We start from the raw sequence: 25,350 nt of genomic DNA on the forward strand, positions 1-25,350 counted from the left end.
ACTCCTTAGTCTCTATTATGGGGGTTGATGGATTAGTCTCACAGCCATTAGCCACCTCATGTCTACACTGCATCTTAGTAAATTCCCCTATTCCCTCTTTTCTTATTCTACCTCGGTGCCCAGCCAAGGCTACCATGTATCCCCTCATAAAGCCCAGTTGTCCTAAACCACAGTCACCTACCTCAGTTTCACTGTCTCGCCCCACAAGGCTGCGCCATTCCTGGGACTGTAAATGCCTTATCTTATCTCCTCTGTGACTGTCCCCTCCTCTGAAAAAGAAATCTTCTTTCTCAGGCTCACTGGGTTCTCTCGCCTCTGGGTTCACAACTGAGGTCTTCTTGCAAAGCTCCTCCATGACATGACATGGCGAAGGGACCCCCCTCACTGAGCCTTTAGATCCCAAGGCCAACATTCTCACCCCTTTAATGCTCTGAAAACTCCTCTGACCTCAGCGCCTTCTCACCCCACCCCTCTCCCCCACTCCACCCTTTCCAAAGGACTCAACAGTCCAGCTACTATCAGAAACTGAGATCGTTATCTCTAGGAAAAATGTGGCAGTTTTAAAATCCAAGCGGCTTGAGGCCTGAGAACAGATTGCAGGGCCTGCTCCCTCCTCCCCCTGCATTTTCTCCAGCCTCATATACCTATACATAATCTTCCAAAGTCTTTATTAACTTAAAGACTTTGGAGCATTGCTGGGTTAAATGAATTCGCCTGCTCTTAGAATGTATACTTTATTGAAAGTAAAGGAAGGTCTGAGGCATGGTTATGCATTTTTGAAGGACATAGAAAGAAGGTTTGAAGGCTAATTTGAAAGTGTGAAATTTACGAAGGTTGTGTATGTGATGAGAAGGAAAAGAGAAATGTTGAAAGAAAGAAAGAAAGACAGAAAGAAAGAAAGACAGAAAGAAAGAAAGAAAGAAAGAAAGAAAGGCAGAAAGAAAGAAAGAAGTTCTAAATTAACTATTTACAAGAAGTGTAAAAGGGCCATTTTTCTCTGAGCAAGAAAGTGAGGTTTCGGTCTCCAAGCCTGGCAGGACAAGGTAGCTGAATACTTCTTAAGCTAAACCAGAATATTCAGAAAAACAGCAAGGATTAAGGTTCAGTAAAAATTAGAAGTTAAGCCAGCACAGTGTCTTACTTATTATCCAACCATCCAGGTCGCCGGCTTCCACTGCTCCTTTCCTTCCTATTTTCTTTTCCCTTGGATACAGCCCATTCTAACATTCCCTCCCACTTTCACTGCAATACCTTCCTCTCTCAGGCTCACCAAATGCCTCCCACCATCCCCGAAGAAGACTCGGCGACACCATCCAGGACCGGATGACCCATCATTCCTCACAGGCTCTTACCTGGCAAGGGACCCTCCAATTTTGCTCAGGTTTTTCATATTTTCAGGTGAAACAGATACGGAATGATGAGGGAGTCATCAATTCTACTGTCTGGATGGGAAATCCTCTAATGTCGCTCTCTATTTACGAACCCTGGACCTACTCCTTTGCCCACCCTCCTCAACACAACTTTCTATCTATTCTCTAACATCAATCCCTCCTTCTCTACATCCTGCTGGATTTGTCTGTCACTGGCTCGAACCCTCAGCATAGCCACTCCAATCCCAACCTATTGGGCCACTAACTTAACTCTTACCTATACCAGACTTCAATGCACACTATACAACATCTCTCTAATATGGAAAACACTACCTGTTTAACAAATACGTCTCAAACCACTACCTCAACTACTCCAACACCTTACTACTTGTACACAATCTATAAATTTACCCCTTCCTTTAGCCTGCCCTCCATCGGGTATTTTTCTCCTCTGTGGGACTACAGCCTACACCTGTGTCCCCCGGGACCTGTCACACTCGCTCTGCCTTTATGTCTTCCTAACTCCCAACCTTTCTATCAGAACAGAGGGAGAACTCGAATCTTCTCTTGGTCTTCTCAGGTCTCGCCACAAAAGGGGGGCCCTTGTTCCTCTCTTAGTGGGTACGGGAGTTCTCACTACAGTAGGGACAGGCGTAGGAGTCATTTCCTCCTCTGTTCATTTCTACCACAAATTGTCTGCTGAATTTTCAGAAGATATCTCCATCATTAGCAATTCCCTTGAATCCCTTCAAAGGCAGGTAGACTCCTTAGCAGCGGTAGCCCTACAGAACCGGCGTGCTTTAGATCTCTTGACAGCTGAAAAAGGAGGTACCTGTGTCTTTCTTGGGGAAGAATGCTGCTACTTTGTAAATGAATCAGGAATTGTCAAAGATCACATTAAATCCCTCCGGGACAGGATTGACCAAAGACGACGTAACCAGCTAGAAGGGGGTTATGACATCTTTGGCTCACTTATACCATGGCTCCTCCCACTATTAGGCCCACTGGTATTTATTCTTTTAATCTTGCTCTTTGGCCCCTGTCTCATGCGCTGTTTCACTAGTTTCTTGCAGAACAGAATGCAGGCGTTGGCCAACCAGAAGGTGGGAGAAATCTATCTGGCCTTGAATTCAGAACCTAGAGACACCTATGTCACCAGAATCTTTGAGACCCCGGGCAGATGCCCCTGACGACGTCCCCTCTCAGCAGGAAGTAGCCATGGAAGACAGACCTTTGCCCCCTGACCTTGCCCGGACTCACAATTTTTTTTTTCACTATTACCAAAAGCCTGGAATGATAGATCCTCCCTTCCCCCAACTGGTGGGCGGGGTATGATGTAACCTGCAGCCCAGAAATACCTGAGTGACTAACCAGGTACCTTATATGGACTATACATTGGACCACCAATCCACACCTGCCAAATACCCTAAGCCCTTGTCCTATATGGACAATACAGTAAACCACCAATCAGTGTGCGCCGAGTACACTAAGCCCCCCCACCCCTTCCCATTCCGCCCCTCAAAAGGCGTGCCCACCCCTGCACGTGTTGCTGTCTTCCCCTTGTGAGGCAGCCCGGCAGGTGCTTCTCCTCTAATAAAGCCTGTAGTCCTGGTTTTAGGCCTCCGTCTGATCTTTCAGTTAGGTCTGTTTCTGTGTCAGCTATTTGTTTGTGGGATTAAACTTTATTTTTTGAGGTAATTGTAGTTCACATGCAGTTGTAAGAAATAATATAGAAGGATCCCATGCACCTTTTACCCAGGTTCCCCTAGTGGTAATTATCTTGCAAAACCCAAGGACAATATTACAACCAGGACACTGATATCAGTACAGTTAAGGTATAGAGCATTTTCACCACCAGGAGGATTTCTCATGTTGTCCCTTTATAGCCACATCACCCCCCACCCCCACAGGCCTGGCGCTCCCCCACTGTCAATCTCCCATCTGCTCTCCATTTCTGTAATTTTGCCGTTTCAAGAATGTTATATGAATGGAACAATACAGTACATAACCCTTTGTGGCTGGCTTTTTTCACTCAGCATACGTCCCTGGAGATTCATGTGAGTTGTTGTATCAATGGCTGCTTCCTTTGCTGCTGAGTAGTTAGTATTCCATGATGTGGATAGATCCACTGAAGGGCCTCTGTGCTTTTCCAGCTTTGGGTTATTACGACTAAAGCTGCTATGAACATTTCATATACAGATTTTTGTGTGAACATGAATTTTCATTTTTCTGGAATAAATGTCCAAGAGTGTGTATGTCTGTTTTTAATAATCTCATTCACACTTACAATCAGGATGTTTCAATTACAAATACATGTTCCTGATTTTTCCTCAATAATCAGAAGATCTGGAAAGATGGGGTTATAGAGACTCATGGGCCAGAGTGCTTCAGTCCCCTAATGCCCTGCCTAGTCCCTTTTACTTATTTACCTGCCTGGTGAGGCTCTTGGTTTGCCAATTTAAGTGGGCAGAACTGGAATATAATGAGTTATATCTTGATTTTTAAATGTACATGTTTGTATACGCATAAACTTTCTCTGGAAGTGTACTCAAGCAGAAAACACTGCTTACCAGAAGGTATTGGCGATGGGACAGTAAGGGGGAATCACTTTCATGATCAGCCCCTTTGAGCCTTGTTAATTTAAGCCATCTGACTGTAAAATGAATCAATAAAATGTGCAAACAAGAACACAAAAATTTCTCCACAGAGACCTCTCTGGGGCTGGATGCTTTCCATTCAACTCTCTGTTTCTTCAGAGAAAATAAACCATTGGAACCCTCCCTGCCAGAGCACCTGGTCCCACCCAGGGAAGACCTCCCAGTACAGGGATATTTAGAGGTTCCCCCAACCCACACATTCCCTGGCCTGGGGACTTCAGGCTTTGAGAGTGACCCCTAGACACCCCTCATCACCATCCACAAGCCCAATGACTCCTGAGGGGCAGGCTTAGACCCATCTGGGCCGCTCTGAAGTCCAGTGAGGTGTCTGCCCAGCCCCAGGGCCACCTTCTCCAAGAAGCCTTCCCCAGCATGATTGAAATCCAGTTTCTTCTTCCTTGTCAGGTGGTGGCAACATTTTGTGTCTTCCTGATTACAATTCAGAGCACACTTTCTGGATGCATGCTCACCCTGTTCCCTTCCTGACCTCCCACTAGGCTGAACCCTCCCTGCAGCAGATTAACATTTTTAGAAATGCTGGTGCACCTGGTGCCTGCTGAACCCACCTTCACACAATTCATGACAAAAACTACAAACCACAGAGGACAAAAAGTACATTGAATTTAAGAGCTGCGATTTTTGCATGCAGATGAATTCAGTGACGCTGAACTTTCTCTCTTTCTTGGGGGCGGGGTGAGGGTAAGAGTGTGCTCTAGGAGTGCCGACGCCCTTAATCTACCCTTTGGGTAAACCACATTGACGCGCTAAGTACCGCCATAGAGTTGAAACCACAGGGTGTGAACGTGGGAGCCAGAAAATGCTCAGGGCTTCCCGCGTCGTCCAGGGTGTCCCGCAGGCGCGCGCCTTCAGGCTCTCCCCACACGGCGCGTACCCAGCGCTTCTACTCCCTACGGTGGCGCGGACATGCGCCGCATCTTTCCTCTACTCCCACCCCTCCCTACCCCTCCCCTAGTCACCGTCTCCCCGAGAGCGCGCACCATCTCATACCGCGACTGCATGGCCCGGGGCGCGCACCCCAGCCCCTCCCCCCGCCCGCCGTGCCTATGAGTGGGGTCGCAGTGAGCTCGGCCCCTTTAGTTCCCGCGCTGCCCCGCCCCGCCCCTCTCGCTCCCGCGCTTATCACCTGCTGGCCAGGCGCGCGGGCGGGGACTTCGGGCGCGAGGGGGAGCGCGCGGGCGATCGGGTCGCTGGAGGTGAAGCGAACGAGGATGGCGGCGCGGGCAGCCGGGTCACCGGAGGTGAAGCCGGCGAGGACAGCGGCGCGGGCTCGGGGGCTGCTGCAGCTGCTGCTCGCGCTCTCAGTGCTGCTGGCGCTGGGCCCCGCCGCAGCGGCCAAGCTCAACATCCCCAAAGTGCTGCTGCCCTTCACGCGGGCCACGCGCGTGAACTTCACGTTGGAGGCCTCGGAGGGCTGCTACCGCTGGTGAGGCGCGGCCGCGGCCCCGGGCTGCAGGCGGGCGGGCGGGCGCTGCAGGTGCGCCGCGCGGGGGCAGGCGGCGCGAGCGGGTCTGGCGGGCGGGGGGCGCTCCTTCCAGGCCCGCGTGCAGCAGGTGCGGCGGCCGGACCAGGCGGCGTGCACGCCCGGCGCCGCCACTGCGCACGGCGGCGCCGCTGGGCCTCTGCGCCAGGGCCGCCTAGGCCTGACAGGCCGTGACCTGCTTTTTGGTGGGTTCCTCGGGAGCAGGGGCTCCACCCAGTCGTCCTGACTGGGGACAAGGGTTCTCAGGACGTCTCTGGTCGGGAGTGGAATGTGCCCGAGCGTCTGGGCCGGGATTGGCGTCCTGTAGTCTTCTTGTTCTGTACTCCAGGGAGCAGGTGGACAAGGCCCTGCCAAGCCTAGTGATGGGGTACCGTCCCTGGCACCACAGTGGTGTGGGAATTAGGTGTGGAGAAGTGTGGAAGGCGTGTGTGGGAGTCAAATCATATCCCTGCAGCATCTTTGGGAAGAACATAAACCTGTGATGAAAGGGCTTTTGGAGGAAATACCCATTTGACAGACAAGAAATGAGACAAAAGAACGTGTTTGGTGACTCACGCCCAAGTTTCTCAGAGTGGAGTTAGCCATGATGCCTCAAGCTCAGACACCTCTCCTGGCTTCTCAGGGAATTCAGGGATTGTACACTCATTGTGGGGGATGTGATACTAATGAAACTAGAGGGCTCTGTGCCTCCTCCCCACATCAGGGAGACCTGGCTAGGCTCCTGGCAGGGCAGAGTGATGTGGTCCAGCCCTTTCATCCAGCAGATGGGGAGTAATTCGGCTTCTACTACTAGCAGGGTGGAGACAGCCTTTGGTGTGCCTGAGGCCCCCACCAAGATGGGCCTTGCTAGAGATGAAAAGGAGGAGGTAGTCCCCTGCCTGGCTCCCCCCCCCCCTCCACAGCCCCACCCCCCCACCCCCTCATGGTACACCTTTGCTCCTCCCTTTCTTTCAGAGTCTCAAAAGCAGGGTGTGTGTTGTGGCTTAATAAGGTGGGATCACATTACAGAGGAGTATGTGCGTATTTTAAGTTTGTTTGAATATTCATCTGTGCAAGTGTGGTGCCCAGAGCAGCTTTCTTCCTTACTTGCATCTTTTTATTTTTCTGTACGTTGGACTCCTAAAATAAGGACATGCTATGTCAGCCAATTGCATTTTGGGTTTAGTGTCTTCTGTGCCTGCGGGTCTTGTTTCTGGCTGGCTGTCAGAGGCTGATCTTTAGCTTTAAGTTTTCTATATCCCTGTCTAGGGCCTTGTCTTGTGGGGGAAGTTTAGCTGTTCATGCTTTACAGGAGATACATGCTCACTCTGGTTGAAGTTGTCTGTTCTCTTATTTTATTGGTGAGAAAGAGGAAACTGGTTATTAAAAACAGCTGGCTTCATAGGAGTCCTTTTGGATGTATTTGTATGCTGCTTCCTCTGAGCTTCTTTAACTGTACCTCCACTCCCCCTGAAGTAACAATCTTTTTTGTGTGTTTTTGTGTGCATTTTCTTCTGAATGGAGCATATAGACTAGGGTTATTTTAATTTACTTGTTATAGCTTCTTAGGAGGGAGGGGAAAAACAACACACGTAGTCTCTGGCACATCAGAAAAGCTTTAAGTGAGCTATAACTTGTTTTGCATCTGATCCATAGTTTTATTGCAAGTGTGTGACTGCTCATTCTATGTGTCTCCTCAGGTGTTTGTTGGTTGTGATTTCCCCTTCACAGGAAAATCTTCCATCAGTCAAGTACTGAAAATGCTTTCTTTATTTTTAGTAGTGCTGTTCCTAGTTTCATCATCTATTGTTTAGTTTAGTGATTTTCAACCTTTTACATCTCATGGTACACATAAACTAATTACTAAAGTTCTGCAGCACACCAAAAAAATATATTTTTTGCCAATCTGATAAAAAAATAGGTATAATTTTGATTCACACTAGATGGCTATTGTTGTATTTGCTGTTGTCATTTTTTTTTTTAATTTAACAATCTCAGGGAAAATAAGTCATTGCCCCTGACTAAAGGGTCACATATTGCATGTTTTAAAACTTCTTTTGGCACACTGGTTGAAAATCGCTGATTTAGTTGGCATGCAGACAAGCTGTATGTCTGCAGTAATCTAAACCTGGGAGGAAATATCCTCTGCATCCAAGGAGTTCATTGTTAAGTCTCTGTGATGAAACACAAAGAAAGCGTAAACTCTCCTGAACCTTGGAGTTACTTTGGTTATCCATAGAATTTGAAGTCAAGCTCCAAATTTACTGAAATCACATGCCTGAGCCAAGAAACAGTTTTGTCTTCCTGTTTCTTGATTTTTTAAAAAAATATGTTTTATTGATTTTTTACAGAGAGGAAGGGAGAGAGATAGAGAGTTAGAAACATCGATGAGAGAGAAACATCAATCAGCTGCCTCCTGCACATCTCCTACTGGGGATGTGCCCGCAACCCAGGTACATGCCCTTGACCGGAATCGAACCGGGGACCTTTCAGTCCGCAGGCCGACGCTCTATCCACTGAGCCAAACCGGTTTCGGCGTGTTTCTTGATTTTATAGCATCAAATAATTGGACAGTTTTAGGGCCAGAGGAACCATAGAGATCATCTAGTCTAAACTGCCTATGTTTTAGTCTAAGCCTCAGAGAGGAACCTACTGTCTGTGATGTCCTGTAGAGTGATGGTCTGTGAGTTGAGCAAGACCCCACAGCGGTTCTCAACCTGTGGGTCGCGAACAATGAAAATACATCCTACATATCAGATATTTACATTACGATTCCTAACAGTAGCAAAATTACAGTTATGAAGTAGCAACAAAAATCATTTTATGGTTGGGTGTCATCACAACATGAGGAACTGTATTAAAGAGTCGCAGCATTAGGAAGGTTGAGAACCACTGCTAGGACATGGGACGCTTCCAGTTCTACCCCATTCAGGAACTTACAGCCTCTGGCTAATTTGCCTGACGAATTGAATCCCTCCAATTACACTCAGCATTGCTGGTTATGTGACAGGTTCCTGATTCTTTTTAAATATTTTGTGTGATTGAAAATGCTCCATAAAGTATATTTCATTAGGTCCTTTTTAAAGATATGTTTTATACAAAAATTACATCATATGGAAAATTGTGGAAAGAGAAATATATCATAATTCTTCAACTGTAATACAATCAATCAGTCACCATTTCAGTTCCCTTTTAATCATTATTTTTTCCCTCTAAGTTCAAACCTGGTATTTAGGCCACTTAGTAACCTCTTTCTCTTCCAACCACCAGCTAAAATTAAAGTCCAAGTACTTTTCTATGCCGTTTCAAAATCTTCCTAGGTGTTCAGTGTCTGAGTACTATTCTGCTAGATAGATGTTACATTTTCTGCTTATTCTTTTCCTTTCGGTTGAAGTCCCAGGATTTCTGGATTCTTCAGTGGGCTGCACTGTCTTGGAGAAAGTGTCTTAGCCTGTTGTCCCAGAAGCAGAGCTCGAGATAAGGATTTAATGTGCGTGGCATATTAAAAGGTTTCTCCGCTGAGAAGTGGAATAGGGAAGGGGAGATGAGTGAGGATGTGGTCTCAGAGAAGGTCTAGCCTTGGGCTGATCCATGGGACCCTCTGGAATTAACTTGGATGAAGGTTGTCCTCTTTTGAGGTGAGGGGGAAACCAAGCTTGTACTTTTTTACCCAATCAGCCATTGGCTGCTCCTGAGGGGAGGGGTGTGTGCAGCCTCCCAGGCCTCTGGGTGGAGCCTAATGGCCAAGGATGTTTGACTGGACAAGGTTGCGGGTATAGACTGTGAGCAACAGTACTCCCCACAGCTCAGGGGCATGGGGTGGGCCTGCCTGGTAAAGAGCATCTGGCACCTGGCAGGGCATACACAGTGCGCACTGAATCGAGCTGTGCACAGGCGGCCGGAAACTCCCCAGGGCAACATGGAGCTGCCTGATGTGTGTGCCAGGCTTGGTCCTGAACTAGGTGCACCCACTCACCACAGCCCGGCACTTCTCAGCCACAAGTGTAAGGATTGTTGGGGAGGCAAATGGGACCCCTTTCTGCTACATGGGCCCTGTACAGTGGAGTTTGTCCTTGGAGTATGCTGTGTCCCAGTCAGCTCAGGTGACCCATTGAGAATCACTGGACATGAAAGACTCACAGTCCCTTTGTTCTTGCTGACCCGTATCTGAGAGTCCAGCACCTCCCTGAGATATGTACTTCCCAGGGTCCCTCTGCCTGCCCCCAGCAGGAGGAACCATCAGCAAGTCACATTGCAGCACTTTGCAGGCTGAAGTTGGGGGAGAGAGGGTGAGGTGAAGGTTTCCTCTGGCTCCTTCCAAAACCCTGCTACCTGCTGAGCCAAGTTGGAACCTCATCCAGTTCCAGCACCTTCTGCTGGGTTCACAGACTCAGCCTGCAGAACAGAGCAGTTCACATGTTGGGAGCTGGACAGGTGAGGCAGTAGGCCTGACGGGAACTGGCTAATCAGGCTCTGACATTAAAATAAAACATTTACAATGTGGAAGCTTACAAAAAAGTGGGCTTCATTCATCTGCAGGCTGACCAGTTTGCAACTTCTGCACCTATTCATTGGGCCTTCTGTGGCCTGTAACTGTGCTTCTGTTCCCCTGGTCTGGAGTATTTTTCCCTTGACACCCCATTTGTGGGCACTGTTCATCCTTACACACTCAGACCAGTCTCTCTCCTCCTTGCTTCTGCAGGGGTCTTGGAATGGTAGACTGTGTTTGTGTGTTCTCACTGGAGGTCGTATTTGGTGTTATTTCTGGCAGCGATGCCACGTGCCTGCAGGTCCCAGGACAGTGCTCACTGTGAAGAGCTGTCCTGCCTGAGTGCCCTAGGGACAGCATTGATGACAACCATATTTCACAGGTGAGGGCTGGGGATTCACTTAACAGGTAGGTCATGAATATTTGTGAGTGTATGAGCCAGGTGTTACTCCAGGTCCCAGGGGTGACAATGGACAAGCAGAGAAGAACCTGCTTTCCTGGAGCATAAACTAAGGAAAATACAGGCCACATTCCTAGTGGTGAGTCTTTGAGGACATGAGCAGTGTGCTGTGTGATTCTGTAGAGGGCAGGCAGGAGAAGCCTCTGGAGCTGAACTAGAACCTGAGTGGGACCAACCGGAGGGAGCAGCAAGTGCAGGGGCCCTGGGGGGGGGGGGGTACTGAGCTTGTTGGAAGAGCACAAACAAGCAGGTTTGGTGAGGGAAGTGGTGTTAGGAGATGAGGTTAGAGAGGTTGGCAGGGGCTGGGCCTGTGGGACCTTGTGGCCTATGGTTAGGAGACAGGAAGCGGGTGGTCAGGGTCAGGAGTTGGGTGGCATTAGCCTGGGACTGGTGCTCTGGGCCTTGCTCTCCCCTCTGCGTCTGGCCTGGGGGCTGCCTCAGTGTTAGTTCCTGCAGGACTGGTGGGGCCTTGCTAAACTCCCTTCATGAGACCCAGATAGGGAGGTGCCTGGAAGTGTGTGTTTCTTTCAGTTGGCCTGGTGCCTGGGTTGTTTACTTCCTGTTTCATTTCTGGGTTCCCCATTCTGCTCATCTTCCGGCCTGCAGGCTCTAACTCTGCCCAGGAGGGGCTGGACCTGCAGGTGGATAGAGGGTGGGCTGTCACTTCCACTGCCACCCCCTCCCCCTTGGCACAGCTCTCACTTTTTCTTCTCCCTGTGGTTTTCTGGCCTGAACTTCCCTGTCCGGGGCTCCGCATCCTCTGCTCAGCTCCTGTGCCTCCCAGAGCGCCAGGCACATTCTGTGTGTCCGAGGGCCTTATGTGACGTTAAGATTGGGAAAGCTTTACCCTTTCAAAATTCAGTGTCAGTCCTTTAGAGTTCCTCAAAATAAACGTTTATTTCTGGTTCCAATATGTTGTTTATATTTTTTTCTTTGAAAAATTGCAGTAAAATATACATACCATAAAATGTACCTTCTTAAGCATTTTTAAGTGACGATTCAGTGGCATTAAGTACATTCATACTGTTGTGCAGCCATCACTGCCATCCGTCTCCAGGACCCTTTCATTAGTGCCAGTTGAAACTCGATACTCATCAACCACCAACTCCTCATCCCCTTCCTTCCAGCCCCTGCAACCACCATTCTACTTTCCTTAACACCTTTTAATATTTGTCTGTCTTCAGAGAGAACAGGACGATGGCTCAGAACTTTTGCAGGCAGCAGTGCCCCCCCTACCCCCCCAGCTCCGCCTTCCCAGAATCTAGTAACATTGTTTTGACTCATCTTTGTTTTTATGGTTACTGCAGATGTATGGCAAATGATAGCGGCTTTCTATCTACAGAATTGATACAGGTTTCCTTTAAAGTACTGTTTCTATAAAGAAGAATCAATTCAAAGGAAAAAATAAGGAGAAGATATAAGGGTTACCTGGATGTGACTGGATCCAGGAGGGCAGCATACAGCAATAGCCCAAAGGTGGGGAAAGGCTGGCAGAGGGCAGCTGCCCGGTGGCCAGAGGCACATGTCCAGAGGCAGGGGCTTGGAGTATTGTAGGAGGGGTGTGGCAGAGGGAACAAAAACAGTAGAACCAGTTTTTTTCCTGCTAATCCCTTTACATGTTACTCCCCATTTAATCCTAAAAACAAAATTTAACCCTTGTAGGAATGACTTCCACTGCACAAATGGGGAGCCAGAGACCAGGAGCCTCACAGACGGTTAGTGGCAGAGCCACTTTCAAAACCAGGTCACTCGCTCTAGAGCCAGCTCAGACCTGGGAGGCAAGAGGAAATGAGCCAGCACTTCTCAGCTAACAGTTGGTTTACCTAGTTCCTTCAAGACGGTTTTAGAACAGTTAGTGCCACTTGAAAAGCAGTGTCAAGGATACATGTGTGGTGTGTGGTGTTTGAGGAAGAGGTTAAGGCCATTTTCTGCCCAGGTTTGGAAGCCGGCCCCTCCCTGTGGACAGGGGTGGGAGGCCTTTGTCCTTATTTTGAACTATCTATGTGCCTTCAGCACAAGGGAGTGGGACAGTGTCCAGACCAGGGGTCTAGAGCCGGCTGGACTGAGGCATTTTTCTAGGAGTATGAATATGGGCAGATTACTTATCATGCAGAGGTTTCCTTGTGTACCAAATGGGGTTTCAATAGAATTAAAATGAAATATTTGTGATGTGTTTCATTCTGTGACTGACACATAAAAAGCACATAATAAATGAAAGGTTTTTTCTTTAAAAAAATATAGTACCAGTAGTTTGAATGAAATAAGGCAACAAACCTTAACAGAATTCAGTCAGGGGGATTTCATTTGTCTAGATTCTTCTGACCGTATGTAACAGGAAACTCAAACCACAGTAGCTTAAATAAAACAATGGCATGTTGTTCTGGCTCATAAACCTGGAGGCAGGAAGGATTTGTTTTGGGCATCTGTGTTGCAGGAGCTTTTCAGCAGTACTTGGTCTCTCAGTCCTCAGGTCTTTACTTCAGCTAGGTGCTCTCCTGGGGTAGAAGAAAACAGTTCCAGCCCTGCAGCCCCCAGAGTCAAGTCTAGTGGGGCACATGCTTGGGTCTGAACCCTGGCAAACCAGGGGAACACACAGCTGATTCACCAGGCCCCAGGCACCTGCTTCCTAGTGTCCAGAGGAGTGTGAGTACTCTGGGGCTCATGGTCTGAGAGTGGAGAAGAAATCGCCCCCCCTAGAAAATCTGGACACTGTTACTGAAAGAGGTGGGTGGAGACTGGGTCACCCAAACCAAGCACAGGTTCCCTACAGGAATGACACCCATGTGTGTGCATTGGCCTCACTCACCTGCTCGTTGAGCTGTTTAGATGTTTGTGTGTGTGTGAGGGGGCAGATATACCCTGGGCGGGTGCTTGAAGGGAGCTGCTGTCTGGGAGGAGGTCATGGTGGGATGTGAGTGAGAATGACGAGAGGAAAGAAGGCGGCATGGCTGTGTGGCCGGCACTGAGCCTCAGTCTCCCAGCTGTAAGGTGGGTGTCCTGGGCCACCTCCTGTGTAGGACTTTGGGGATGATTCTGAAAACACTTGGAAAGGCCTTTTTTCCCCATTTAGGACATTTGGTGCCTTTTTTTCCATTTAAGGACATTTGGTAAAATTAAGTTTATAATTACAAACCTTCCCATAAAGAGAACTCTAATTTCAGATGGCCTTACCTGTAAATTCTTTGAACATTTATAAAGAAATAGTACAAGTCCTTTATAAACTCTTTTAGGAAGGAGAGAAGGAACGATCATTTCCTAGATCATTTTTGTAAGGCCAACATTACACTGATTGCAAACCAGACAAAAACATTACCAGTAAAAGAAATGCGTAGACCAAAAGCACAAAATTCCTTAACAAAATACTAGCAAATCAATTCCAAGAAAATATAAAAAAGGATAATGTATCATGACCAACTAGGGTAAATCCCAGGAATGCAGGTTTGGTTTAACATTAACAAAGGAATCAATATAATTCATCATATCAACAGAATGAAGAGGAAAAGCCCATAGGTGCAGAGTAGTCAACACCATTCATGAGAAAAATTTACAGCAAAGTAGGAATAGAAGAGAATCAATTCACAATCTGATAAAGGGCATCTACAAAAACATGTGCCAAAATCATATGCTAGTGCAGTAGGGCAAGAAGTGAACAAGCCACAGGCTCTGTCCTTGTCTGCAGTGCCTGAGGGAAGTTGGACAGGGAAAAGCATTATTGCCAAGTCATTGTGTTGGGGCCTTTGAACTCGATGATCCATTTCCCCCAGACACTCTTCTTCTGGATGTCCAAGAGCCCATGCCTGCTGCTCCTTTACAGACATGTGGGTCTCTGCTCCCATGTCACCCTCTCCGTGAGGGTGACATTCTACTGAAAATTACGGCCTTTCCCTATCCTGCTTTAATGCTTTCCATAGCCCTATTTTCTAAGACCCCATATTCACTCATTTTGGTTATTCTTGTTCTCTTCCCACTGAAATGTAAGCTCTGTGAAGGTGAGGATTAATGTGTAATTAGTACTTTGTTGTATTCCCAGCTTAGAACAGTGCCTGGGACATTGCACATAACCCAATAAATATGGATTCAATGAATGAATAAATGAATTAGGGGCCCCAAGGAGACCAGTGGTGTGGAAACTGAGAGGAGGGTAGGTAGGAGGATCAGACATGGGTCCATGGAAGAGTTGCCATTTGCCATAAGCCATGAGAATTGGGCAACAGGAGAGTGGGTGAGAAGGGCATGTGAAATGGAGGGAACAGTATAAGCAAAGGAATGGAGCGTGGAGGTGTGAAAGCTGAGAGGGAGGGAGAGACTTCTCAGCAGAAATTAGACTTGAAGTTGGAAGTTCAGGCTCTTTTCAAGAATGTGACCTTGAACCAGGGACCCTCTCTTAGGCTTGAATTTTTGCTTGTGGCTCTAAGGATGGTAGGGTGCGGGCATTGAGGAGGCTGCTCTTGGGGCCCTGACAACAGGGGTCAGGGTCAGGCTTTATTAAGAGAAGAGGATGGACAGGGTCAAGCATAAATGATCACAATATGGAAGGCCCCGCATTTTCTTCATTTCTTTAAAGAGCAGAGTTCTTGTGCTCAGAATCATGCCAAATACTGAAGGGCCACAAGCCCCTTATTTGGGAGCCTCCTCCTGTTTTCTGAACTTGAGAGCTTACTGTGTGCAAGGCCCTGTGATAAGAGCTTTGTTATTGTACTAAACCACTCTATCCCTTTACACCAGGTACTGTTTTTATTCCCATTGTATAGAAGAGTAAATGGAGGTCTAAAGAGGTTAAGTCATTTGCTCAAGGTCACACAGCTAGTGAGTGGCAGCACCCTGCTGTCTCAGTAGTTCACCTTCCAGCAGATATCAGTAGGCAGAGAGCTGAGCAAGGCCATGTCCCATCACAGAGTGCTGCTCACCACTTAGCCGCAGACCTTCAACTGACTGGATGACGCCCACCACATTAGGGAGGGCAACCTGCTTTAGTCATTCCACTGGTTACATGTTGATCTCATCCAGACACCAGGGGCCCAGAGAAAGACCTTCACACTTCCATGTAGGCCTTGGGGAGTGTTGTTGAGTGGGGGATAGTGGGATAGACATGCCCACCAGCAGCTGAGATGCATGGATGAGCCAAATACGTGCGAGCTGGAGCAGCACACACTCTTGGCGGATAATTTAAACTGGAGTCTGCTCTCAGTAGAAAAGCCTTATGAGCCAGGACCTGCTTCTTTAACAGAACATGCTGCTGCATACAAGTGTATTGGACTGTTGGAGTAGGAGATGTGGCTTCAGTGGGGGCAGGTTACAGTGTGGATCGACTGGAACCTCACCGTGAGGGGGACAGCGAGGCCCGATGACATGTCATTGCTGGAGTCTGTGTTCTTTGTACCTCTTTAAAGTACAGCGAAAACAAATGGCTTCAGAATGTCCTAGAAGGAGTCAGATAACTAAAAATAACCTTTTGCTGTTAACAGAAACACCACCCTAGGCTGCCCTAAACCCTCTGCGGATGGTTGGGATGAGCCCCTCTGGCTTCAGATGGAGCATTCTGGAGCCCAGAGAAAATTCCCAAGTGAAAGTGGGGGTGGAGGATGTGGTTGTCCACCCCCTGGTAGTTTGCCACGTCTGCTATTGACTTCTCAGCACTTTATCATTCATTATGAAGTGTTTCCAGCCCTCCCAGAGGCCTCGTGAGGACCAGTCTGGCTCCCACTGCAGTGAGCTCAGCCCAGGTTGAGTGAGTGCAGGGATTCCAGACTGCTCTAGGCCTGTGTGTGGGATCTTTCCCTGCATGGGTCTGGCTGTCTTCAGGCTGGGACAGGCCACCACTGCAGGCCTGAGGATGGGGTGGGTACCTTCTTCCCCAGGCAGCTAGAAGAAGTAAGGCATTCTGCTTTGTCTTATCTCTGGGCTACATTTACTGCCCCGTGTCAGCCCTAAGTGCAAAGAGCCTTTCTTAAGAGGTTGTAGGAGGGTTCAGCACCTGCTACCCGCAACCAGCCGTTGGCAGAGATCGGAAGATGCTCACGGGAGTGGTGAATTAAGAGTACTGTATCTGACTGGCTCTCCACCCAAAGGCCTGCCCTCAGAGCTGACTGTCCAGCCCCATAGTCACTTGCCACTCTTGGGAGTCCTTGACATGCTGCTGGGGCCATGTAATATTTGTGATATGTTGGATTAAGTAATATGTATTATTAAAATTAATTTTATCCGTTGCCCTGCCTGTGTGGCTCAGTTTGTTGGAGCTGAGGTTGTGGGTTCAATCCCAGGTCAGGTCATATATGGGAGGTAACCGATGGATGTTTCTCTCTCTCTCTCATCTCCACCTCATCGGGGACATTGATAGTGAGGGGGTGGGGGTGGGGGTGGAGGAGGAGGAGGCGTGCACATGGTAGGCAGGGTGCATAGGGGAAATCTCTGTACTTAACTCTTAATGTTGCTATGAATCTAAAACTGCTCTAAAAATAGTCTATTAAATTAATTTTAACTGTTACATTTTTCATGTCAATTAGAACATTTTAAATGTGATTCACCTCATATTTCTACTGGACAACGCTGCTTGTACTTAATAAAGCCCTACAAACAGTAGGCACACAATGAAAGGTGCAGTGTCCCAGCCAGGCTCAGAAGGCTGCCTGGCATGGCAGTTGCAGACTGAGAAGGGCTAGGGATGCGGGACGAAGGGCTTCATGCCTCTTCAACTGGAACTGGATAGCTCTGTTCTTATCAGCAGTGATTTATTTGTTGGGACTCTGTCTGAGATTAACTCACTGCTGTGAGGGAATGAGAAGAGAGGTGTCCCTAGTTTGTTCTTGAGATTAAGACTTGGAGAGGGAGTGGCATTTATATCCTAGACTGGGAGTCCAGATCTCTAGCTCCCAGCTGCCATTAAACAAGACAAACCTTGCTGTTTCTCAGGGTAAAAGCAGGAAATGATAAATTGTCTTTATTTTTTCTTAATAGACTTTACTTTTCAGAACTTTGCGGGTTCATAAAAATATTGAGCCAAATTATGGATTTTCTATATAGCACCCCTCCCCTCAGTATCCCCCATTATCAATATCCCACACTAAAGTGGTGTATTTATTACAAATGTTGAGCCTACACTGCCACATTATTGTCCATAGTCCATAGTTTATATTATAGTTTGTACTTAGTGTTGTGCATTCTATAGGTTTGGACAAATGTGTATTGCCTTGTATTATTATAGTCTCATACAGAGTAGTTTCATTTCCTTAAAAAATCCTCTATGTTCTGTCTATTCATCCTTCTCTCCCCAGTCTTTTACACAATTTTAAAATTTGGATTAATTTTAGATTTACAGGAAAGTTACAAAGATAATACCAAGTTCCTGTAAACCCTTTACCTAGCTTCCCCTAATGTTAACATCTTCCATAACCAGGAACACTTGTCAAAATCAAGAAACTGACATTGGTACATGACAGTTCACTAAACTCTAGGCTGTTTGATATAACCATTTTCTCCACTGAAGTTCTTTTTCTGTTCCTAGATCCAGTCCAGCATCAGCATTGCATTTATTTGCCCATTTCCTTTGTCTCCTCTGTCCCCTCTGATCTGTGTGAGCTTTCTAATTTGGTCTTGTTTCCACAGTAAGTGTGGTGTGTGCATATATGCATGTGTGTGCACACATGTTTGGAAGGTTTAATGTCCTTTGAAAATGCTCTTAAGAGTTCCAAAGCTATGGCCAGTTAAATGGGGTGTGTTTCCAGCATGGGTGTGAGCATTGTGCCACAGCTACCTTCTCTCACCTCTTGTATGTTCTGGTCCACTGTGTTGTCTGCCCTCAGTCTCTGAGACTCTTTTCTCAGAAGTCTCTCAGTGACGCACTTTCTCAGGGGCTGAGACTTCTTTCCTTAACTGTGGGTGAGGTTTATTGCAGAGTACTTTCAGGCACCTTGCCAGCAGCTCACGTGCCTGTGATGTCTGTGCAATCAAAGCACCCTTAGGTGTGTTTGCAGTCACTACTGTGCCGACTTGGCTCTGGGAGAGCCACTTGGCATCAAACTGGAGAGCAGGGAGAGGTCTGTTTGGGTGTGTTTAACATCACTGCTTTTAAACACCAGGCAGTTTTTGCAAGTTTCCTTCTGAATATTCTAGGACGTTGATGTATCAGTGAGTTTAAGCCGAGGCCAGGAAGGAAGTAGAGAAACATGTATGTGCCTGCTCTGCTGGGTGCTGTGCTAAGTGTAGCCCTAGGAAGGAGCATCGAATTCTCTGCACAGTAGGTTCCCCTTTCCTGGTTCCTCAGTCACACTAGCAGCTCACTGAGGGCAGCACCTTATTTTCTGATCTATAAATGTACATCAGATTGGAATGCTTAGCAGCGGTTCTCAACCTGTGGGACGCGACCCCTTTGGCGGTTGAACGACCCTTTCACAGGGGTCGCCTAAGACCATCCTGCATATCAGATATTTACATTACAATTCATAACAGTAGCAACATTACAGTTATGAAGTAGCAACGAAAATAATTTTATGGTTAGGTCACAACATGAGGAACTGTATTTAAAGGGCCAGAAGGTTGAGAACCGCTGGCTTACTGGCTTAAGATCCCCAGTGCTTGTCATTGCCCTTTGAATAAACGGAAGCTCCTTACTGTGGCCCTCAATGCTTCCTGGCCTCATCACCTCCTGTCTTCTTGACTTCAGCTCCTCTGGTGTCTTTGACCTAACCCCCTGCCATCAACTTGACTAAGACCCTGGCATCTCCTTGAACTCAAAACCCGCTATCTCCTTGACTTCAATCCCTGACCTCAGCCCCTGCCATTCTCCTTGAGCTTAGCAGCTCTTATCTTCTGAAGCCCTTTCATTCTTTGAGTACACCTAGCTGCTTTCAACCCCAGGGCCTTGGCTGACCGGTCCCCAGCCTGATACACCTGTGTTTGCGTGGTGTCACTGAATGGCCACTTCAGAGCGGCCTCTCTGAGCTCTGTCTGCAGACAGCTGTAAGGGTAGCGCTCATCCTGTGATCTTTGTGGTGTTTCCACTCTGCTTGCACCCCTCCCTCCCATCTCACTGCAACTGGGAACTGTTGTATCACATGTTGTAGGTGAGAAAACATGGCACTGATCCTGGATACCTCCCAGAGTCATGCTGTCCCTTCATCCTTTTATTCTGGAGGCCTGTCTCTCCATGGGAAACCACCTCACAGATTTGGTTGATCATTTGTTTGTGTGTTGATCTGCCTTTCTTAACCACATCAACATGATGTTGGCTTCATCACATGGGGGCTTGAAGTCATTGTGGTCATCTTCAGCTTTGGTAGAATTTATTTGGGGATGGGAGCTAATGTTGGAGCCTGCTGTGTGCCAGGCCTGGCGTAGAGTCATGAGAGGTACACTGTGTCTTTTCTTCACCGGAGACCATAGGCAGTTTTCCTCCTGGTGTAGAATTATTTTCAAGCCCATAGAATAATCTCGTAAGATGCCTATCTAGTGAACATTGAGGTGGCTTCCAAGTCTTTGGTCTCCTGCTGGGTTATTTTAGCAGGGGTATGTGTGCAGAGGTTCCACATCCACAAATTGTCCCCCTTCTATCACAGGGGTCTTGGCTGGGCCCTGTTTCTCCTCTGGATTTGAAGTTTGTGGAGACTACCACCTTTATTCTGTGTTTGAGTCTGTGACAGAGCCTCAGATGGGGAGCCGTCTTTGGCTTCTGCTCCCAGCTGTGCCTTGTGGGATGGCTTCAGAGAGCAAATTCTTGTCTTCTTATCACAGGTCATCGACCCGGCCAGAGGTGGCCAGCATCGAGCCGCTGAGCCCAGACGAGCAACAGTGCTCCCAGAAGGCAGTGGTGCAAGCCCGTCTGTCCCAGCCTGCCCGCCTGACCAGCATCATCTTTGCAGAGGACATCAGTAAGGGCTTTGAGTGTCCTGTGTGGTCCCTGGGGGAAACCATGTAGCAAACATCCCACTGACAGCCCAGCCATAGATGCCACTAGAATCCATGGCAGTGCTCTCTATTTCTCCTGTTGGGTCAGAGGACACCCAGGCAGGATAGGGACACTGAGCAAGCAACATCATTACCCTGGTCCCTCCTGCCAGCACTTTGTACAGTTTTCCCTGTCATGGAGGCTGGCTTTCATTTCTAAATTAGTATTTATTACGCAAATAACTCGTAATGAATATTGAATCAAAATGAAGAAAGTTGTTGTAATCCTTTCACTTCCCCATATTTAATTTACCATATTATGGTTGTAAAATGCTTAAAAAATAATATAATTTTCTGTCTTGCTTTTCTTCCATCTAACATGATATGAACAGTTTTTCATCTCATTATAGAATTATTTTTAATGGCTGAGTTATATTCTTAACAGGAAGTTGTCCTGTAATCATTCCTTACATTGGACATGTATATTGTTTTTAGATGTTTATTTCAGTGTTACATAGAAAAGTAAAAATTCTTATTCAGAGAATTATTTTGGGTTCTGTTAGCCATTTCCAGCTAATGATAGATTGCCAGTTTTACTGGGTCTCGCAGCATGTGAATATTTTTAAGGTTTTTGATATGGGGCTGTATTGATTTCTACCAAAGTACATTAATAGTGCACATGAAGTTTCATATGGTGCCTGGAGAATGGTCAGAGTGATTTTGAGTCACATGCTGTTATTTTTGCACTAGGGAGTGTCGAGTAAGACTCCCTCCACGTTCTGCGTGGAGTAGGGTTCGGTATCTGAAAGAGGAGCCGCACAACAAATGAGAGAAAAAGACACGAGATAATTTTGCAATATTGGGGAACCAGACGGGCAAGTCCCGAAGGACTTCCACCACTGCTCAGGCTGCTCCAATCTTTTATTGATCTGGAGTAGCCCTTAGGGTAAGGAGGTTTCAATGACACACAGATCAGCAAACAATTTCCAGGAATAGACAAAGTATCTGATTAGCTCATCAATAGATTTCCGGGAGTAGGCAGAGTATCTGATTAACACTAATCAACAAGGATCTACATAAGTATCTAAGGAATTAAGGGAACTAAGGTGGGGATGCTTCAACTATTATTACCTAAACTAACTGGGTGGTGCGTAGTTCTGACCTTTGCTAGGACTTCAAAGGTCACTAGCTTTTGGGGGGTCTCTGTCTAAACTCAGCTAGTGACAATGAATGGACTCCGGCAAGGGAGTTCTCCAGCTAATACCATTTATGTGTCTTATTTGTGGAGCAAGTAAAACATCTGTGCTCATGGGAACACAGTCCTTTTCTTCTGCTGTAGAGCTGATAGTCTTATGTAAAAACACCAGTGTAGATCAATAAACACCACCAGGCAGAATTCCTGATCTCACTGTAGGGACAGGCATCAGAACAGTACTATCTTTTTGGATGCTCCTCATCGTACTATATGTCATCTAACATAATGACTATGCCCGGAAAGTACAATGTTTCCTTAGAGGAGTGTTCTGCACACAGCTTTAAATGCTGGTGCTCATGTTGGAAAGGCACACAGTGGGCAGTGAGCATGCCTCTAAAGTGCTTACTCTTTGAAAGTCCATGCTGACTTTCAGAAGAGCGTGTGCTGGTCAGCTGCTTGCCTTCTGAGGCTTAATTTGGTTCTTCCAGCCCTGTTTTGTGGTGCTTGTTTTGTTGGCTGCTCTAGTCTTTGCCAAAGTGTAAAACCACCTGACCTGCAAAGCCCTGGAGGTGGGTGCCAGTCATGCCCTGGCACTCCGTCTGACCCCTGGGTCCTGTCCCTTTAGCCACGGGCCAGGTCCTGCGCTGTGATGCCATCGTTGACCTCATCCATGGCATTCAGATCGTCTCCACGACCCGCGAACTCTACCTGGAGGACTCGCCCCTGGAGCTGAAGATCCAGGCTCTGGACTCTGAAGGTGAGGACATCCTCCTGGCAGTCTCTGTTTCTCTCTTCCCTGTGTCCAGTCCTACCATTCCACACAGAAGGCTGCTCCAGCCAGGAAAGTGAGGTTGGTGATGGGGATGGGGAGGAGGCTTGAAGAGCTCTGGACTACCTGGGAGATAAACCCCAGGCCCTTGGTGTCAGGGATGCCATGGCCACTCTTGTTTACTGGTCTCTGTAGTAGGGCTGGTGAGGTGAGAGCTTTTGTAGCCTCTGGAGGCTGACTTCAGGCATGTGCATAGGGATTGTGTTTGGTAAAGGCACCTCTTGGAAAAGTGACATCTGAGTGATGAGAAGCTGGGATAGGCTCCTGTGTTACTAGGTTGTAAACAGTGGGAGGCATTCTCCTTGCTTGGCTTTGAGTGCTGGTATGACTTCCTGTTCCAGATGGCAGATTGTGTGTGTGTTTGCTTCTGTGTGTGTGTGTGTGTGTGTGTGTGTGTGTGTGTGTGTGTGTGAGAGAGAGAGAGAGAGAGAGAGAGAGAGAGAGAGAAAGAAACAGATAGACTCTGGCACACATGTATACTGCTGTCCTCATGTGGTATCTTTCTTCATTTTATCAGAATCGAATACTGAATTGTTCTTAGATCTATTCTGGCAGTCGTCAGACTATCTTCACTGTAGCCTGACCTTGTGGTAAAGGAACAAAGGGAAATTTTGTAGGTTAGATTATTTTTCTTTTCCTTTTAAATTAAATTTAATTAATTAATTTATAAAATTATTTGTCAATTACAGTTGACATACTTTAATTTTCTCAATTACAGTTGATAGGCCTTGTTGTCAATACATCAGAATGGCCAAGGCCACTCTGAGCATGAGACTAATTAGGGTGCCCAAGGCCAAGATACCATGAATAGCTGCAAGGCCACAGTGATCTCACGGTACGGTACGCTATGCCCTTCTGTAACCCAAATGATTGATGTCGCTGTTGGCAACTAGCCTTCTTTGTCGCTGGAGTAATATACAGGTTACTGACCAGGAGTCTGCTAGAGAGAGAGAGCAGCTGGGAGAGGAGTGTGTGGAGAAGCAGAGGCGGTAGGCACAGAGAATGTAGCTTCTGTGTGTGCTGGAGAGGCTAGAGGGCTCAGATGGAGCTGAGAGCTGATACTGGTACGATATAAGGCTAAGAGCTCACAGAGAGCTCAGATATAGCCACCATGTTAATCATCCAGTGTGCTGGGACAGTGAAGCTTAGAAGTAGTTACTATGTGAGGCTACAGAGACCAGCCAGTGTGCTGAGTAGGAGAGACAGGAGAAGCTGCTGAGCCAGAGAGCTGAGATACCACTATGATGCAAAGCGGTAAGTTTAGAGGCAGCATGCGGCTGCTCAGATTGTAACTGTGGGTACAGAGACTGATGCTACTTTATGGGAAAGATATGTATTTACCAGCCGGTGTCCAGCTGCCTGCCTGTATGGACTTTGCCTTGAAGAATTGTCGTGTCTAATGGCTGTATGGCCACTGGTTTCTGCAATAAAGACGCATTCTTATATACTCACAACCTCTCATGGCTTCTCCATCTGCCCCACGAGTTGACCTGTGTAACTAGTGAGCACAGGATAAAGGAGGAACTTGGACTAAGTTCCCAACAGTTAGTACAGTGGGCAGGGTTCGAGGAAGAATTAGCCCTGTGCTTGGCTTAGTCGAATAGGAAGAATTTAGAAGAATATATGGACTCAAAGCCACTCAGAGCATCAGAGCTAAAAAAGGAAGGGATTAATAAGTACACAGTTACAAAATAGTCATGGGGATGTAAAGTACAGCACAGGGAATACAGTCAATAATATTCTAAAAACTGGCTAGTGTGACTCAGTTGGTTGGAGTATTGTCCTGTACACTGAAAGGTTTCAGGTTCTATTCCCAGTCAGGGCATATACCTAGGTTGCAGGTTTGAGCCCCAGTCAGGGGGTATACAGGAAGGTAACCGATTGATGTTTCTCTCACATTGATGTTTCTCTCTGTACTCTCCTTCTCCTCTCTCTAAGATCAATAAACATGCCCTGGTATGAAAATGAAAATAAATAAATAAAATAAAGGGCCTGCACATGGACTTAGTCTGATTCACTACCTCTGAGCTCCAGCACTCGGGCAGCAACTTGAAAGGCACCAGAGGCAAATGGGGAGGAAGTGAATTGTCCAGCATTAGGATGAGAACTGGGGTAGGCAACTTTCTCCAGACAGAAGTGCTGGCAGAGGACATTGTTCCTTTGATGAGCCTTCCCCCCACAGAGCCAATAGGCCAGAGCCACTCTTTGCTCCATCCTAGTGATTTTCCGAGAACCCACCCCTCCACACCCAGCTTTCAGGCCCACCCAAACTGTTTCCAGTGGCCTTTCCATACTAATGGCCTGTTTTGGCTCATGCTTCAGATTTTTCTAAAATTTCTCAAGCAAGTAGCATCTGCCTGCAGCGAGCCTGTACCCCCTCTCTAAGTGGACCCAAGCCCGGCACTAGCAGCAGCTTGCCTTGCTTCACAGCTTGGCCTCTCCTGGGCACCTCCAAGCGCAGCACAAGTAGCAGCCATCTGTAGATCGCTTTGTAGCTCATGCTGGGTGGCCCCGGGCAGAACACAGGTAATGCCTGATCTTGGCCTGCACCTCCCAGGAGGCCCCAGAGCCAGTGTACCCAGTGGACAGCTTCAGATCAAATCAAAGCACTGCCACCCAACCACCTTGATACGCAACGCACTTAAGGGGTGGACTCAGCAGGTACCAGAACCCTGCTGAAGTAAGTCCTGCTCTGTGGGATGGGCCCCTGCATAGCTGATCCTCCAGGGTGGTTGGAGGTTGGTGGTCACAGCCAGTCCTTGCAGCTGATTGGCCTGAGGGGGTAAATCCCTCCCATTGACATGCCAACAGCAGTTGAGGCTCAACTACAAGAGGAGGGTGTACAAAGCCCACACTGGCATGTACCTTTGAGTTCCCAGATTTTGGTGGTCAGGGAGGCTGTGCCATGGGACCCTACAGAACACCTACTACATTAGGACACTCTACCAAGCCTGGGAGATGTAACAGCTCTACCTAATACATAAAAACAAG

At 47.4% G+C, this 25,350-nt stretch overlaps 1 protein-coding gene across 1 annotated transcript in view; it reads left to right on the forward strand.

The window, feature by feature from the left end:
* The first annotated feature begins 5,207 nt into the window (after nt 1–5,207).
* Nucleotides 5,208–25,350, forward strand: part of NUP210 (nucleoporin 210) — a 128,354-nt gene continuing 108,211 nt past the window's right edge. Inside the window, exons 1-3 of the mRNA XM_081086167.1 lie at nt 5,208–5,471; nt 20,183–20,319; nt 22,156–22,287. Coding sequence (XP_080942293.1) covers nt 5,257–5,471; nt 20,183–20,319; nt 22,156–22,287 — 484 coding nt within the window. The 5' untranslated portion in view covers nt 5,208–5,256. The remainder of the gene's footprint in view (nt 5,472–20,182; nt 20,320–22,155; nt 22,288–25,350) is intronic.

The sequence above is a fragment of the Myotis nattereri genome, assembly GCF_964212035.1.
Source record: "Myotis nattereri genome assembly, chromosome: 3".
NCBI lineage: Eukaryota > Metazoa > Chordata > Mammalia > Chiroptera > Vespertilionidae > Myotis > Myotis nattereri.